The sequence below is a fragment of the Alligator mississippiensis genome, chromosome 11 (assembly GCF_030867095.1).
Source record: "Alligator mississippiensis isolate rAllMis1 chromosome 11, rAllMis1, whole genome shotgun sequence".
Taxonomy (NCBI): Eukaryota; Metazoa; Chordata; order Crocodylia; family Alligatoridae; genus Alligator; species Alligator mississippiensis.
Genome location: NC_081834.1, coordinates 27,337,206 through 27,354,854, shown reverse-complemented (window position 1 = coordinate 27,354,854; position 17,649 = coordinate 27,337,206). Strand labels below are relative to the sequence as shown.

At 44.9% G+C, this 17,649-nt stretch overlaps 1 protein-coding gene across 1 annotated transcript in view; it reads right to left on the bottom strand.

The window, feature by feature from the left end:
• The window catches only part of AQP9 (aquaporin 9), a 39,912-nt gene that overhangs the window by 10,250 nt on the left and 12,013 nt on the right, over positions 1 to 17,649 (bottom strand). Inside the window, exons 2-5 of the mRNA XM_014606105.3 lie at positions 13,290 to 13,416; positions 8,020 to 8,157; positions 2,285 to 2,403; positions 60 to 277 (exon numbers count right to left, since the gene is read on the bottom strand). Of these exons, the coding sequence (XP_014461591.1) occupies positions 60 to 277; positions 2,285 to 2,403; positions 8,020 to 8,157; positions 13,290 to 13,416 (602 nt within the window). The remainder of the gene's footprint in view (positions 1 to 59; positions 278 to 2,284; positions 2,404 to 8,019; positions 8,158 to 13,289; positions 13,417 to 17,649) is intronic.

Here is a 17,649-nt window from a genome sequence, read left to right as displayed (position 1 = left end):
AATCAGCAGAACAAATCTATGCAAGAATATGCACATGCCACTCAGGCACAGTTACTTACGTAAATACTTCTGTTCCCCATCCTGCTATTAATGTGAAGAGCCTTGGGCCTAGGTCCCTGGCTGGGTTCATGGCACAGCCACTGTTCATTGCCAAGGAGCAAGTAAGTGCCAAGATAAGAAGTCCAACTGCAATTGGTTCCAAGCCCTTGGGTACTCCTATGTTTTTGGTGTCAAAAATGGCAAATACACCCAAAAGAAGAAAAGCTGTTGACATCACCTGTCCAATCAAAAGACAATATTTATTACTAGCCAGTTTTGCAATGATAATTTTAAAAAAGGTCCGAGGGGTCCAATGGGACAGACTGGAGTTTCCCCAAAGTTTGGACTATTTTTGGATTTAGTGTTCAGATTCAGCTCATTTAATATAGGGGACAGCAACGTTTTAGGAGCAGGAGCTGAAATAACACAGCACCATCTGAAAGCAGAAAATTGCTTGTGTGACCCAGCTGCTATTGCTGCTTCTCTTGCCACTGTTGTTCCCCATCTCCCTTCCTACCCCTCCCCCCACAAACCACCAAATGGGACCACTGTGCCTGTGACTCTGCTGCAGAATTGCTGCCAGTATCCCAGGCTGGATGAAATTGCCTGGTGGGCCATATCTGGCCTGAAGGCCATAAGCTACTGACCCCTGCATTAACAGAAAGGGGCCACGGTTTGAAGGTTTGGATCTGTAGGCATCATGGTAGTGGAAGTTCTAACTGAACAGAAAGAAAAAGACTAATATTAGAAATGTTATAATGGAGTAACTGATTGACTGCAGCCTCAGTATTGTGGGGCAGGGAGAAAGGAAGAATCTAAGATCTTCCCCAGTAGATGTCTGAGGCTTGGACTATAAACCACTTTTGTACCAATTTAACAATTTTGGTATGGTATTTTCTTAGTGAGATGGTTTTAAGATGGTTCAACCTGTGCTATGGACACAGATATCTAAAGATGCCTTTTACAGGGGTGGCCTGTTTTGCTAAAATTGAACATTTAATATATAAATGTGAATAAATATATGCATAAATGTGAATAACATGGATAAATATGAACATTTTTGTCTTGGGATAATGTCCACAAACTAAAAGGAATGCTAAAGTATAGAAGTTAGGAAATGCCAGACTTAAGATTGCTGGAGCAACCTCAGTTTGACCCTCATAGGCATGTGCCTTGTGATGCAGTCTGTAAGAGCAGGTCAGAAAAACCTTAGCAGAAGCCTTTGCTGTTTGAAAATGCAGTTCTATCAACATCAAAATACTTTGTGAAAGTGTCAACTTTGCTAGTATTTCATTTTGGAGAAAAAAATGGAAGGTGCAGTGGCGCAGGAGGAGAAAGGGAGAGTTTTACCTCATTCTGTTTTGACATATTTTGAATTAAACATTTAGATTTTTCTTTTTGACATGAATTTTTGTTTCATAATTTTTTAATTTAAAATTTTTCTTAATACTGTAAATGATAGTGTAGAAACAACACAAACATTTCTGTCAGCCCAAAACAAAATTTAGGATATTTTCTCAGAGAATTTTACAGTTTTATTCCACTTCAATAGAAACCTAAATATCAAAAACTTGACATCTGTCATAAAAAAATTCTGCGCTTCACAGGAGATGCTAGCTTGCCATAGTGACGAGCAACAGCATCATAGCTCAGCACTACAGCAGTGTAGCATCGGAGGGCATAAGCCATGAGCCGACACTGCTGCACAGTACCAATGAGCTATTTTGCTGTAAATCATTGCTATGGCAACGTAGCATCTAAAAATAACCGTGCCACCGGGACTTGCTTTAGCAAGTACTAAATGACTGCGCAATAATAACTGCGCAGTCAGGGGCAAGTGTAGACATGCCTGTAGCGTTTAATTTAATTACTTAATCATATTCTATTTATGTCTCAACAGGCCTGGGGAGGATAGGTGACATTTTAGAGAGAAACAGCAGATAAGAGTGATAGAGATCTGCACCAGCTGAATATCTTTAACATGTAGTACCACAGTATTAGAGACCTCTAACAAATATAGCAATAAGAACAGCAGTTATGATAGTAGTTGTTGCTGAAAATGCAAGCAAAATGCTTAACAATTACACATTTAAATTAAATATAATTTCTAAAAAGAGCTTTGTGTTTTCATTACTATAATATATATTAATATATGACCAAAAGACACACTAATAGTTTTCTATTGGTGATTTCATGTTTTTTCTGTGTATTTTGTTTCTGTAGTCAAGATGCCAAATGTACTTACTTGCTCAACAAATCCATTTATCAGTGACAGATGTGGAGCTGGATATGTTGCAAAAATATGTGCAGTTGCATTGGGTCCTGTGACTGTAAGTTCTCCATCACTGTACTGCATAAGCGCATCTACAGAAAACATAGCCATTGCCAATTATATTACTTACAAATGTTACATGTGTTAGTACAAGAGCATATTTTATGAATTGCACATGTTGTCATTAGAAAGCTATTGGACTGTGTTTTATTTGAGGAGTATAATTGATGGTTGTGAAGAGATGCGTCACATCTATTTCCTGTGTATTAAGGTGCTGTCGTATGTGTCCTGTTTCATATATTCCAGCTTTCAAATTGGGGCTTATGTTTTCCTTCTTTCTTTATAACTGATCCTGAACACGTGTATTGTTCCAGCCCCAGCACAGTGTCCTTCAGTAGCATTCTCATTTTACCATTGTAACGCCATTCCAAATGCCAGCTGCCAGGAATTAATGCCACTGTTGTACAACCCAGTAAAGAAACTCTCCTGAACTATCTGCTGTCTTAAAAGGTTTTGAATTCCCTGCTCTGGCAATAAGTTCAAGTAAAACCCTTACACACAGATTTCTTCTGATATCTGAATATCTGCTGTTTCTCCAGAATAGCCACTTTCTCACTAAAGAGCTCAGCTTGTTGGAGAGGCCAAAGTAGCCTCGAGCAGGTTCCTGCATTTTTAACTTATTACCCTCAACTTCTCTAATTTAATTTTATAAATTCTTTTCAAAGTTTCATTGCTTTGCAAAATCATAGCCTCTCCTTTAAAAAGAAAAAAAAACAACCCATTTCCTCTTTCCTACTTGTCCAGCCTGTGACAGTGGATTCAGTTAAATTCTCTCTCATTACTTTATCAGCACATAAGATCTTGGCATCTAGTATTGTTCTCTGTTGAATAGTAGTCTTTTAGATGCTAAATTTGTGATACCCCTCAGGGGCCAGATTACCACAATATGCTGAGCACCTGCCATATGAAGACCAGGCTCCTGCGGGAATCTCAGGACAGGCACTCGGAATCACTGCCCCATTCCAAAAAGCTTCTGAAGAGGGAATATCTTTTGAAGTGGGTAAACTTTATTTTCACCCAGCATCAAAGGGTGGAATCATAGGGGAAGGCAGTCAGGATGAGAAGGACTGCAAGGAGTTAGGGATTCATTATGGCTAGGGACAGAAGTTACACATAAACTGGCTTAAATGATTGGTAACTGGTTTAAACCTGTAGCAGAACTTAAGTTCAGGGAACATAAATCAGTTTCAAAATGGCCAAAATTGGTTTAAAATAAACCTGACTGAATGTAGTATCAGACTTAACTGATTAGTCAAACCAGTTTATGGAACTTCTGTCCCAGACCCCTTCCTGGTTTAAGTCAAATCAGAGTCCCCTAGCATCCCAGCACGCTTTTCAGCCCTGGGCTGTCTCCTCCAGAAAGCAGGGTTGGTCCCATCCCTCTCCTCCCTAGCCAGAGCTCTGGCTGGCTGAGAAGGAAGTGGAGACTGCAGCCAGGAGACAGGAGCATCTTCCTGGCTTCCCCCTGCCCCCTTCTCCCCTTGCCACTCACTGCTCAAATGGGGATCCCCCTCCTTTCCCATAGCATGGACCCCTGCAACATGGACTCCAGCCGACATCTGGTCACAGTCACACCACCCCTATGCTAGCTAATGCTGAGAGATGTCTATGTGTATGCGTCTCCCATTGCAGTGGAACAAATGGAGACAGAACAGTGTCTGCTAAGGGCTTTTTGGAGCTAATCAACAGGTCAGCTAGTAATGTCCCTTCATTCTTCCTTGAAAATGCTTTGCAAGAAACTGTTTAAGAAGAATTTGAACTAATGAGAGAGAGGCTTTGTTTTCTTGAAGGGCTGATAAGCTTTGTGTTCTGATAAGCTCCCTGCTGGCTTACTGTCAGTGTTCAATAGGGAACAGAGAGAGGTGTGAGAAGTGACCTGGTTTGCAGTTAATGCAGTGCCTGTCAGTTTGCTGCAGACAGCATGAGGAAGCAGGGAGAGGGAGACTGAAAAACTCAGTATCATCAACAGCACTCCACACAAGCAATCCTCCCTCTCCCTCCCCCTTCTAACCCCCCCCCCCCACACACACAACTTGCCTCACAATGTTAGCCGGGGGCTGGGGTCTGGCAACAGTTCCACCCCTTGAGCAGTGGGGGGAGGCCTGGCAAGGGCTGCTTCCCCTTCCCCCTCCAGGCACACCCCAGCTAGGGACTGTGCAGGCCACACTGGGGGTTTAACCCCCACCCTAATCATAGCATCCTGCTGGGACCTGGCCACACCCCCCATCAGCTCAGCATTTTGGAAGGGAAGGGAGGGCTGCTCTAGTACCCCCTGGATTCTAGCCTGAGCCACTGCAGGCATATGACTGCTTTTCCTGAATCAAAAGTGAATGTCTATTCACTTGCAAATCAGTTCAATCTCTGCAGGTTAGACTAAACTGCAAAGACTGAATCAATTCAGGCGTAGTCTCTCCCTAGCCCAAAGGTCGAAGTAGTGTCTTTTAACTTTAAACATCTGTAATTTGATGCAAAAAATTAGGCAGCAAAATGCTAATCCTGCCTAAAACTTAACTTCTAAAGACTCATACTTACACATCTCTGGCTTGGACTCTTACCCAGAACTCTTATTTATGTCTAACTTGGACTGAACTTTAAATACTTATAGTCCCTGTGCTCTATTTTCCTTTTGTCAGAGCTAATCATGCTGTGGAACAGAGTAGGGAGGAGGAAACATTTAACATGCTAAAAATACAAGAACAAAAAAAAAACCTGTTTCAGAAGAATTTGCTACCTTGGCATCCTTGGAGCAGCTGGAAGTGTAATGTGAATGTAATGTGCGTAACAGTAGATGGACCCAGGGGGCAGTCTGCACAGCTACAATGTCTGTTCATTTAGATTGCAACTCCCAGAAACCCCCAGGGGCTGGGAGGCAAGGGAAAAAACGAAGAGGAAGTTTGAGGCTGGAGTAAGGGGAAGAGCAAGCAGTGTGTACATGAAAACTGATCATTCCTACACAGAGGAGCACTTATGGTGGCCATCACAGAGGACAGTTCAGTTGTCTTCTGTCCTCTATTGATACAAAACTGGACACCTTTGTGTCCTCTACTTTTCTCTTGAACAGAAAAATAGAGGACATAAAGGTGTCGGGTTTTGTATCAAGAGAGGACAGAGGACAGAGTAGCAGAAAACTGGAATATCCTCTATGATCGCCACCCTAAGCACACTGTGGAGCTGGAGATCTCACTGGCATGGTCAACCAGGACTGTGGACTAAAGGAGCTGGACTCAGATTCAGGGCCAGCTGCAGGCTGCTGTTTGAGCACTCTAGGGCATTTTTACACGTGCAAACTCCGTTGTGCTGGGGACTTTGAAAAGCATTGACAGTGCTTTAGTTCAAAAGTGCAGCACAGCTATTTTCTACACACTGATGCACATTTTGCTGCTTATACAACTGCAAGCGGTGCAGTGCAGTATGCATCAGCTTGCATGTGGAGCATACTTGATTAACCAAGTCTGCTCTGAAGCAGCCAATCTCTGGTGCATCAGAGGATAAAAAAGTATGTGTATAAAAGCCCCTAGGGCTTGTTTGGGGACACCTCCAGAGGACTGTGGGGGGGGGGGGGGAATTAAGGTGTTTCGCATATGTTACCACAGTCTTGATGTTTCTTTACCTTTTACCTGTTCCCTCCTTTTGGCCCACTGACTGGGAACTCCCCCTTGCTGCTTGTGCCAGTTTCTAGAGCTGCAGGGTTGGCACAGGAGCAAGGGCTCAACACCAAACACTCACAAAAGCAGGCAATACAAGTAAAAATTAGAACAGGCAAAACATTTAGTTCAACAGCAGGAACGAAGCATTGGGTGTTGCTTCATGAGCATGGAAATAGTCTTATGTGTCTTGTACTGGTCACTGGTGTGACTACTACTGGCCTCCCCAGGGAAAACCCAGAACAGAAACCCAAATTTCTGAAAACTGTGGGGAAGGAACAAGGAGCACAGGAGAAGGATGAGTCCCGGAGCAAAGATAGATCATATGCAGAAGAGAACAGGGATCAAAAAAAGAGAGACAGAACATTCTGGAATTTCAGACCCAAAGGGATCAGTGGGGTCAAGCGCAGGTGAGGGGAGACCATGATTACAGAAACAGAGAAGAAGCAATGGTTAAAATGATCAATCTTGGAGGACTCATCTAGCCAGGGAGGACTACTAGCAACAAATTTTAGATTTATGTTATCATTAGATTTACTTCCATCATGTCATAACACGAATTAAAAGATTGCCCAAGCAGGTGAGCCAAATGCCTGAAGTTCCAGGATTTTAGTTTTGCCTCTGCTGTGTAACATTTAACCACTCTGCCTGGGGCATCACTTCATTCTCTATCTCAAAGAACTACCTCAAAGAAGTCATGGGAGGTTCAGTTACATGGGACTTACCATCATAGTGGGTACTTTTGATGAACTAATTGGTGGTATTCTCATAACGGCAGTCCGGCTACCTCAGGCCAGGGTGGGGCTGCAGCTGCTCCCTGCATCTCCCCCGCTGCTTTGGGCCGGGTCTGGGGCCACAGCTCCTCCCCCCGTCTTTCAGGCTGAGGCTGGGGCTGTGGCTGCTCCCCGCTGGGGCCTGTGACCACAGTGGTGGTAGTGACAGCCGCTGCTGCAGTGGGACACAGCCACTGGTAACCCCCTGTCCCCTTCCCACTCCCCGCCCTTCCTCCCTGCCACTTGCCCCTCCCTGCTGCAGTGGCAGGGGGAGGGGAGGAGTGGGCCTGGGCCCGATGCGGGGGAGGACCAGGCCTGAGGGTGGGGTGAAGCCGACCGTCTGTGGCAGGGGGGCATGGGGGAGCAGCGGGACTGGGCCAACCTGGTGGCAGCGGGGGAATGGGAGGAGTGGGCTCAGAGCTGACAGGGGACAAGGGAGGAGTGGGTCAGGGCCAGGAGGCTCGCTCCTCCCTTCCCCCAGCTGCTGCCACATTGGGCTGCATTGGGCCAGGGCCACTGCTCCCCCCCACCACCATGGCGGGCCGACTTCTTCCCTGGCTTGGGCCCCCCGACCCCACTCTGCTGCTGCCGTCACTTGCAGAGAGTAAGGGGGGAGGGGCGAGGCTTCAGTGACCTCGCCCCCCCTCCGCTCCATCATTGCCATCTGCAGGGAGCAGGGCGGAAGGGGGGTGAGGCCAGGGCTGCTAGCCTCGACCCCCCTGTTCTATCTGCTCCATTGCCCCTGCCTCCAGGGAGCGGGGGGGAGGAGGGGTGCAGGCCGTAGCTGGCCTCGCCCCCCACCTCTGTCCCCTGTGTCCCCACCATCATGGTGGTGCTCCACTGCACTGCCAACTTCTGTTCGAATGCTTGTTCACACTCTGATTGGCTGTTTGTCAGCCAATCAGAGTGCGAATAAGGCATTTTACGAACAGACAGACAGACAGACTTAGGCTTTTATAATATTAGAATTGGTGTTTCAGACCAGTTGGAAAATGCTTGGGAGCTTAGGATCTCTTTCCTTAGGAAGAACAAAGGAAGTTCTAAGAACAGGTTAGACAAACGCTTGTCCTGGATTGGTTAGAGAGGGGCTGCTTTCTCCTTTGTGACTCCAGGCCTAGCCCTACAATGCATACTGTGTGGCTAGATTTCTGAACCTGCTTAGGACTCATTGAAGTAGTAGGCCCTGAGAGGCCTTCTAACTTTCCATTTGGTGCATCTACTTTGTACTCACCATAATTAACACTAAAGACAGCTACTGCTCCAATAAATGCCCCCAGGTGTTGGGCTAATATGTAGACCGGTAATTTGATCCATTTCAACCTTCCAGTCACACACATGGCTAATGAAACTGCTGGGTTAATGTGACCGCCTGAAAAAGAAATCACAAAGTAATACCAATAATAGAGATGATACAGAAGTAAGAATAAGAACTGGATTTGAACATGTGACCTTGTGCTTAGGTCTGGTGACTAGGGAACTATTTTATTAGTCTTCTGTCTTCTCAAGATCAGGGGTGGCCACTGCAGTAGAACATTCATTTTCTTTTACAAGCCTTTGTTAAGGTTAAAGGGTAATGTTAATTTGATCTGTTGCAAATCTTGGTCTAGATTTTAGGTTTTGTCTAAACTGCCTTTGTTGGAAGATGGAGTTAAGTTACCTTTAAGTTCCCCCTTTCCATTGTGGGGCCGACTGGGAGCTGATCCTTCCCTAGCTGCACTATGTGTTGACTTATGGTGGTCCCTAAGGACTAAAGGTGATCCTTGGTTTCCCATTTCATAAACCTGACCCTACATCCTTACGCCTCTTCCATCTGTATATGTAGAGTCCAGGAGGGGATGTGACAGGGGAGCTGCTAAAGGATGTAAGTAGAGCAGTGGTGATCCACCTCTGGCCCACAGAGCCATGGAGTCCCTCATGGGTCTGGAAATTTGGCAGCAGTAGCAGCATTAACTACACTCAGAGCTATGGCAAGTATTAATGCTGTCACTACTCTCCTGCTGCCAAATTTCTAGACTCATGGAGAGCCCAGTGGGCTGGATCACATGGCTGTGCATGCCAGATCATCTGCCACTCTCATGACCTGTAAGGCTATTGAGGTTGAGCACCACTGAAGCAGAGGATGTCACCAGAGGATTCTATGAGAGTATAGGATTCTATTGTTAACCAATGGGAGATGCTCTGATACTTTATTGATGCTTCCGTGCAAGTACTTAAGAGTATACCTCAACTTTGACAAGGAAGAAATTTCTCCTGCATTTGAGTTAATTGCAACAATTTAATTATGAAAACCTGACTTGTATTCTATATTATGCCATGTTATTTACTTCTCCAAACATCAAAGGCAGGTCCTGCCTGACCAACCTGATTGCCTTTTATGACCAAGTAACTAAATCCTTGGATGATGGTGTCCTCATCAGTAAATTAAGTGACTGTGGCATTGATGCCTGCACAGTTGGATGAGTAAAAAATTGGCTGATGGGGCGCACCCAGAGAGTAGTGGTGGAGGGGTTGTACTCAAACTGGCGAGATGTGAGCAGTGGGATACCCCAGGGCTCGGTCCTCGGGCCCGCACTGTTTAACATCTTCATCTTGGACGACGCGATGGAAAGCACGCTGTCCAAATTTGCTGATGACACTAAGATGTGGGGCGAGGTGGACACACTTGAAGGGAGAGAGAGGCTGCAACTAGATTTAGACAGACTACAAAAGTGGGCAGATGAGAATAGGATGGGGGTCAACGTAGGCAAATGCAGGGTGCTGCACCTTGGGAGAAGGAATCCACAGCATACATACAGGCTGGGGCGTTCCCTTCTTGAAAGCACAGAGGCGGAAAGGGATCTCGGAGTCATTATTGACTCCAAGATGAACATGAGCCGCCAATGCCAGACCGCAGCCAGCAAGGCCAGCCATACCTTGTCATGCATCCAAAGATGCATCTCAAGCCAGTGCAGAGAGGTGATACTCCCCCTCTATGCGACTTTAGTCAGGCCGCAGTTGGAGTACTGCGTCCAGTACTGGGCACCACACTTCAAAAGGGATGTGGGCAGCCTGGAGAGGGTTCAGAGGAGGGCCACCCATTTGGTGAGATGGCAGCAGGACAGGCCCTACGAGGAGAGACTGAGGGACCTGAACCTGTTCAGCCTCAGCAAGAGGAGGCTGAGGGGGGACCTGGTGGCTGCCTACAAGCTCATCAGGGGAGATCAACAAGAAAAAGGTAGAGCCCCTTTCTCCCCAGCACCACCTGGGGTGACGAGGAACAATGGTAATAAGCTGATGGAGAATAGGTTTAGGTTAGAGATCAGAAGGCAATATTTTACAGTTAGGGTGGCCAAAATCTGGAACTGACTTCCCAGGGAAGTGGTCCTCGCCCCTACCTTCAGCAAATTCAAGAGGAGGTTGGACGATCACCTGTCTGGGGTCTTGTGAACCCAGCATTCATTCCTGCCTGTGGCAGGGGGTCGGGCTAGATGATCTGTTCAGGTCGTTCCTGACCCTGGCTATTATGAAACTATGAAACCTTTCACCAACATTGGTGGAGTGTTGAGTGTATCTGTAAATCTCATTTTTTTGGTTGGGGTACAGTAGCTAAATAAGAAATATGTATTTTTAGTTTGCATTAATAAGCAAACTTAATGATTTTCCAAAAAAAGTAAATTAGGTAAAAGCTAAGATTTTACTGAAATGTAAAAAAAAAACCATTCAGTGCTTTAATGTCCAAGTAAATCTGCATTGAAAGCTATGTTGAGATAAGAGAAAATGGTGGCACTTGCCTCTTAATAAATATATATATAATATATGTAAGAAAATGACCTTTGTCTGGCAGAGGGTAGCATTAGAGAAAGGGCCTCTATGTACTAAATTTGTTTGCTTGCACTTCAGGTCACTGTCTTCATCTTATGAAATCTAAGCACCTTTGATACATGAGGAACAGACAAACACAGATAACAAGCAGGATAAAGACCTCCCTTATATCGTTTCCAAAATGGTGACCTAGTAGCATCAGCCTTGAATTAATTCTGAACTCTTCTTTGTTTTTCAAATTCTTCATCACAGAGCTAATAGATTGATGGCAGCTTATTTAACAACCCTTCATGTGAATTTAGGTATGTAGTGGTCTTCTTTTCAGTTCTTTCTTTCTCTGTCTAAAATGAACAATTTTCTCTTCTTTCAACAATCATACAGTCCCCCATCTGTGCATAACAAGTATATTCAGGAATGACTATTATGACCAGGGAAAGGTCATAACAAGTTTAGAAATGTCTGATGAAGTTAAATCTGGAAAAAGCTAGCCTGTTTGAAGGACCTATAGCTGACTTGTAGCAGACCCAAGATTCTTTGTCCCTTTGCTACCAGCAGCGTCTTCACTGACACGTTTCAGAAAGTGTTGTTTCCACCCTTATTTTAGCAAGTATAAACATGGTCTTGATGTAGTATGAAAGGTGAAGTGTGTGAAGAAATGTGGGCTGGAGAATTTTCACACCAGTGACAGGGATGTAGATAATTCTGAGATGGTGAAAGAGAAGAAAATTTCCTAAATATGGTATGAAGAGGAAGGCTTCCTGTTCTGTTACAGAAAATCAGAATTTCCTAAAGTAGCATGGCAAAACATCTTAGCAGGTCTTAGTTGTGGGAATTCTAGATCCCAATGAACAACAGGACTTGTTAATGAGGCAATGTGGGAAGTTGGTATCTTACAATGTGTACCAACAACCCACAGTTAGACCTTTGTAGCTTTTGAAATACCTGCCCCTCTTCTAACATAGGAAAAAATGCACTGCCTGCAGAATTCTTCAACAAAGAGAGAAACACCTGAAGCACTACATTGCAACCTTTGCAGCCATTCTGCCTTGACACAGTTGCTCTCCTAAACTTTTAGTCAGTAGAGTATCCCCTAAAGGTACAAAGGAACAAAAGTGAAGATGTGCTTTCTAGGCAGGGTATCTTTAGCCTTACCTTACCCTATTTGACTTCAGACTAATATGGCTATTGGCTAACTGTGTCTTTCTAGGTTCTTGTCATAGTGCTGCATTGGAAGACTTAACCTAGCACTATCCACATCCCAAGAAGCAGCTGTAGTTAATCCCCATTCAGATAACAGAACAGCATTCAGACAAATTGTGCTGCAAAATTAACTTTGCGTGATACTATTGAGCCTCACGTATCTGTCTCAGTGGAGGTAATGTGAGTTGTCTGTTTCACAGTGCATTGAATCAGTGCTTGGTATGAACCTAGAAACCTCCTTTTGGTCAGTTATCTTAATGTCTTGTTTGTTATCTTAATGTCTTGTCTGTCTGCATTAAAAAAAAAAGAGGAGAAAAACTACCAAACCAAGGCTTTCCAAAGCAACTCAACTTACCTGCTTATTGCTGGGCTGAACTTGACCCTCTCTAACTGGTTACAGCTACCAAAACTAAAAGGCAAAGACCCCTTTAAGTTTAACTAGGACAAGCTAATCTCCACCTGCAACAGAATTTTGTCATGGTCAAGCTTGTAAGCATCCATTGTAAGGGTTGGAGAAAGCTAACAGCAGATACACACAAATACTTTTGTTGAATAGGATATTATACCAGGCCAAGACACTAGGAGACATGCTCCGTGCAGACATTCATGCATTTCCTCTGTGACAGGTTCATTACAGGCTTTGACATATTTTACATAAACTGTGTGTATTTAAAAATGCCAAGGTGGAAAGGGAGAATCACATAACGTATGTGTGTATGTTACGTAATTGTGTAATGTAGGTTTGTATGTTAGCCCCAGACTCTCAAGAGCATCCCACACAATTCAGTTTGAATTCCTTTTGCCTTTTTTGCTTTTTTCCTGTCCTGATTGTGAAGAGTGAGTAAATCTGGGGGTAGAGGGTGGTAGAATAAATGCTTTCTATTTACTGACCCAAGACGTAGGATCACAGGGTAAGTGAGTCTGTCTTGGACAGGACATTGAGAGAGGAATCACAAAGGTGTCTGTAACCCAACCTTATGCACCCCACTAGTGGGATTAGCTGGAAGACAGTTTGGACTTGAATGTTTGAGCAGCTGCAGAGCTCCCCTGTGCCAGCTGGCCATCATTGCAGTACTTGGAGATTGCTGTACTCTAAAAGCCTTTTCTATCCATTGCCTTAACGCATCTTCCCAGCTGCCTAAGACTCCTGCTCTGCTAACGGACTCCTCAGGATGGTGGCTTAGCTGGCTTTGACTAGTGCAAAGTAGCTATCTGGTGAAAAGTAAGAGCCAGCTGAAATCTTAATATGAGCATGACCTGTCTAGAAGACAATTTGGTGGCAGAATTTATTAAATAGTTAATATAAAAGGGGTGGACAAGAGGACAGGGAATGAATGGAAACTCGTATGACCTCTGCTATAATGGTGTGAATAACAACCTGATAGTGCTAAATGTGTCCCTGGTGGCAGTGCTGTGGTATGGGAGTAGTTTCTAAATAAATTAGTCAAAGATGTGGCAACAAACAATTCATAGTAAAAAAATCTGTACAAAATGACTTACCAGACACGCCTCCGGATACATAGATTGCTATGGTGACTGCCACTGCAAACCCGACGTATATTGTTATAGACTCACCCATGGCCCCATGGCTAAGAACAGTTTGGGCAACAGACCCACATCCGAGCGCCTGCCATTCAGAAAGGAAATGTCAGACATGAGCTATTTGTGAAATGTTATTGGATATTTTGCAATTTCTGCTTGCTGTCTTACTGACAGGGCTATAAGGAAATGTTATTGGCAAAATATGAGACACTTCTATGCTATTATCATTCAATATTGCTTTAATATTACTAAAGAAACATTACTGCACTATTACTGAAGAAATGCAAGACACTTTAAAATCGATAATGTTATGTGGATGACTGATGTGTTGAGCATTGTTTTTTCATTCCTGAAGTCAATGTCAGAAGGCATGGCTGCTTCTGTGGGTAGTGGTCTAGATTATGAGAGAGAGAGTTTGACTGGAAATGTACAATATTCTCTAGGATAAAAAGGTTTTATAACATTGTTATCTTGCTCTTGGTTGGAGCAGTGCCTCCCATCTAAATTAGGTTTGATACTCATAGTGGTTATATGATCTCTCCCATGAAGATGCAATCAGGGCTCATGGAAGAGGTGATATGTGTTATGGACCAACAAGATTTTTGCAAAAAAAAATCTTTAATTGCAAGTTTTGGGGCACAAACACCTTTCATCAGGCATTGGAGAAAAGATTGTAACAGTTCTCCTGGGTAGAAATTAGAACTGTTACAATCTTTTCTCTGATGCCTGATGCAGGGTGTTCCTGCCCAAAAGCTTGCAATTGAAGGTGGGTTTTTTTTGCAAAAATCTTGTTGGTCCATAACAGATATCACCTCTACCATGAGCTCTGATTGCTTTTTCCTCTAGACCAATATCGCTACAACCTAGATACCTTCCCCTGACGATGCAACTCATCTGATAGCGAAATTCAGCCTGGTGCACTGAATCCACACAAAACCAGCACATGTGAGACTAAAGGGGAAAATCTTTTTAGCTGCATCTACATGAAATGTTGACTATAGTTGTTACTGTGCAGTTATTTAGTACTTGTATACACAAGTACTAAATGGCTGTGCAGGAACTGGAGTTTCTGTGCAGTGGCATCACCAAATGTCTTTTAGATGACACTGAATGTACAGTAGCTTGTTACTACTGTGCAGTAGTGCTGCATCACACTTCATGCTACCCAACGCTCTGCTCGGTAGTAACAAGCTACTCTGCAGTCAGCATCTCATGTAGACATGACTTCTATGTGGTAAGATTTCAGTTCCAATAGATTATTATAAACAAACAAAATAATTATATCAATTTGTGAGATACAGCCCCGAAACTTTTAATAGTGAAACCCTGAACCGCATTGCCCCATCAGCAGGTAAGAGTTCTCTAGACATTTTCATGCATGTGCTGCTGTGAGGCTGTTGTGAAACCAGCAGTGCAGTGTCTGCTATTGTGTGACATATTTTAAGGCAAGGTGTCCATTATATACACAGGACAGCATGGAGAAGTGCTTGGAATAAATCAGAAAGATCCTGGACAACACAAAAGAGGGTCAGGTCAAGAATCAGGGCAACAACAGTGAGAGCAATTACATTATGGGTTGAGTAAATGAGAAGACAAGTTAGTGCAAGCGCTAGGGAGATCAGCCAGGCAGCTCTATCATTAGTAGTTTCCGTGTGAAAGGAGATTAAAAAATAAGGTATTACACATCCCGTGGGTGGAATTCCACCAGTCTCCTACCCACCAGTAGCTAAATTTTCAACAGAGAGCAAGAAAATCTGCAAGGGGCTGAATAAAACCTGCCCGCTCATGCCTTTTTTATCTTACACCGTTCTTGGATACGTAGACAAACAAGCAACTTACACAAGTGCTTCTTTGGCTTTTCATTTTCCACTTGGGCAGCTGATTAAAATAAAGGTATTTGGACAGTTTGCACCAGGATAGTCTCAATAGGTTAATGATATTTCTTACCTTTTATGCTGATACTTGTGCTCGGCCCCAGTTCAAAGTATTTAAATACATGCTTCATATCATCAGTTCTCAGCAAAACACTAAAGCTCATGCTTAACTCTAGACGTACTGAAGTTAAAAGGGAACATTTCAAAGAAAAAGGGCTTTTACGTTAGATTAGCTGCTCCACTTCCACTGAAAGTCCACTTGTGATTTTTGAAAATCAGCCTTTTAAGGGCATGCCTAAGTGCTTTGCTGAATAGGGATGAATTAGGTAATGGATGAACTGGGGCCAGAGGCCCAACAAGGGTAATTTAATAATATCAGCCACTTGAACTCTATGTTTCACTGCATGTATATATGTACCTAAAGGCTGAGGATCTGTGAATAGTACATGCCTCAGGAGCTCCAGTGTGGTGTGACTCACCTTGTTCGGACATGATGGGGCTTATCTGGAGCAATTTGAATTACTTTGGTGATTGATGTTCTTATGCATGTTTGTTTTCTACATATTCATGTATAGGGGATCCAGATTTTTCTGTTCTTTGACGTGCAAGCACTTTAATATTATTGGGAGTCACCAAATGGCTGCATTGCTGATGGTCTTGCTACCTCTGTTTATCTAAATAAATCAAATTTAGTTCTCAGAAAAAAATGTTTATTGTCAGGTGTCAGGCAGTTCTTCCCAGAAGGTAAGCTAAGCAGGAAGGCCTGTTCTTCCCTAGCCTCTAACCAAAAGAGGTTTGCTGTTATACGTATATCAGTGACTCTTTATAGTAGAGAAGCAGTGTATGCTGCCAAGAGAGTATTTTTTCTTGTTTAGCCTCTGCTGGTTTCAGGAATGAAATAAACTCTACAAGTAAAAGCATTTTTATGCTGACATAACTGTGACTCCATGGGGCAGGCAATTATTTTAGGTGGGGGGCCGCTTACTGAGTTTCTGCGAGCCATTGATGTCTGCATGGGTAGCCCCGTCCCTTGACAGGTGCCCCACACCCTAGTTGCCATCTTGGGACCAGAAGTCCCACCCTCAAACCCCATACCTTTGCTACCAGAAGTCCCTCCTCTTGCCCCTTGTAATTGCTCCTTTTAGCAAGGGGTTTTGCCATCTCAGAACCAGGAAAATATCAAATTATATTCTAAAAATCAAACATGTACTACAACATTCATTAATTTCATTTCAAAAAACATTCTTGCCCTGATTTACACATGTTTGTGTAGTGTACATGGAGGTTATTAAACAATAGCTTAAAATTAAGTCTTACTCTTATATATTGTGGGAGGTGTAGGTGGATGGATGAGTATAGGTATGTGGGGTGTGAGGGAGGGTGTGTGTGTGTGTGTGATTTGTGGCGGGGTGGATAGGTGTGGGTGCGTGGGTGGGTATGGGTTTTGTGGGAGGCTGTGAGTGTGTGAGGGGAGGGTTGTGGCTTGTGGAGGGGGAGGGTTTGCAGAGCCCTGTCCAGCACTCCTGCAAGCCCGGGCTTTGTGCTTCTGCTGCTCTTGGCCTTGGGGCACTGGTGTGGACCCTGTGCTCCCCCTTGCTGTCACTTACCCCCCCCCCTCCATCTGCCACTGCTGCCCTTCTGCCATTTCCTTGTCCCCACCCTGGCTGCTCCGGTACCATGTCCCAGGTATTCCTGCAGTCCTGGAACTGCATCTGGGAACCACATGGTACTGGAGTGTGGCAGGAGGAGGGAGCAGGGAAATGGCTGTGGTGGGCCGGGGAAGGAGAAGTGAGTGGGTGTGCAAAGCACAGCGACAGCCAGGCAGGAGCACAGGGCCTGCGCCGGTACACCAGGGCCAGCACCAGAGGGGCCCAGAGGGAGTGGCAGGCGCACGGGGCCAGGGTTTCATGGGCTCTATGGAGCTGGGCGGGCTTCCTCCTCTCCCTGCTTAAGCAGCACAGCTCAGCTCCATAGAGCCCCTGGCAGCCTGGCCCCATGCTCCTGCTGCCCTGCTCTGGGCCCTGCCGGTGCTGGCCCTGTTGCACCGGTGTGGGCCCTGTGCTCCCACCCGGCTCTTGCAACTTCTGCTCTGCATGCCCACACACTGCCCCTTTGCCCTGCCTGCTGCAGACATTTCCCTGCTTCCCCTTTGCCTGCCGTACTCTGGCACTAGGTGGTTTCCAGCTGCAGTGCCGGGACCACAGGAGCCAGCCCAGCCGACCCTGAGGACTGGGGCAATTGCCCACAGTCCTCCCCTGCCTCCCTCCCCTCTCTCTTCCTTATCTGTATTTCCCTCAGCACGGGAAGGTAGAAACAGCCCCAGGCCAGAAGACTGTTAGGCACAGGCTTCTAGCTGGGGCTCGGGGTGGCAGGGGGTTGAAGGCGGGAGGGGGTGTGCGGTGGGTCAGGCCAGCCTTGCTTCTGCAGCTGCTTGATCCTGCTGG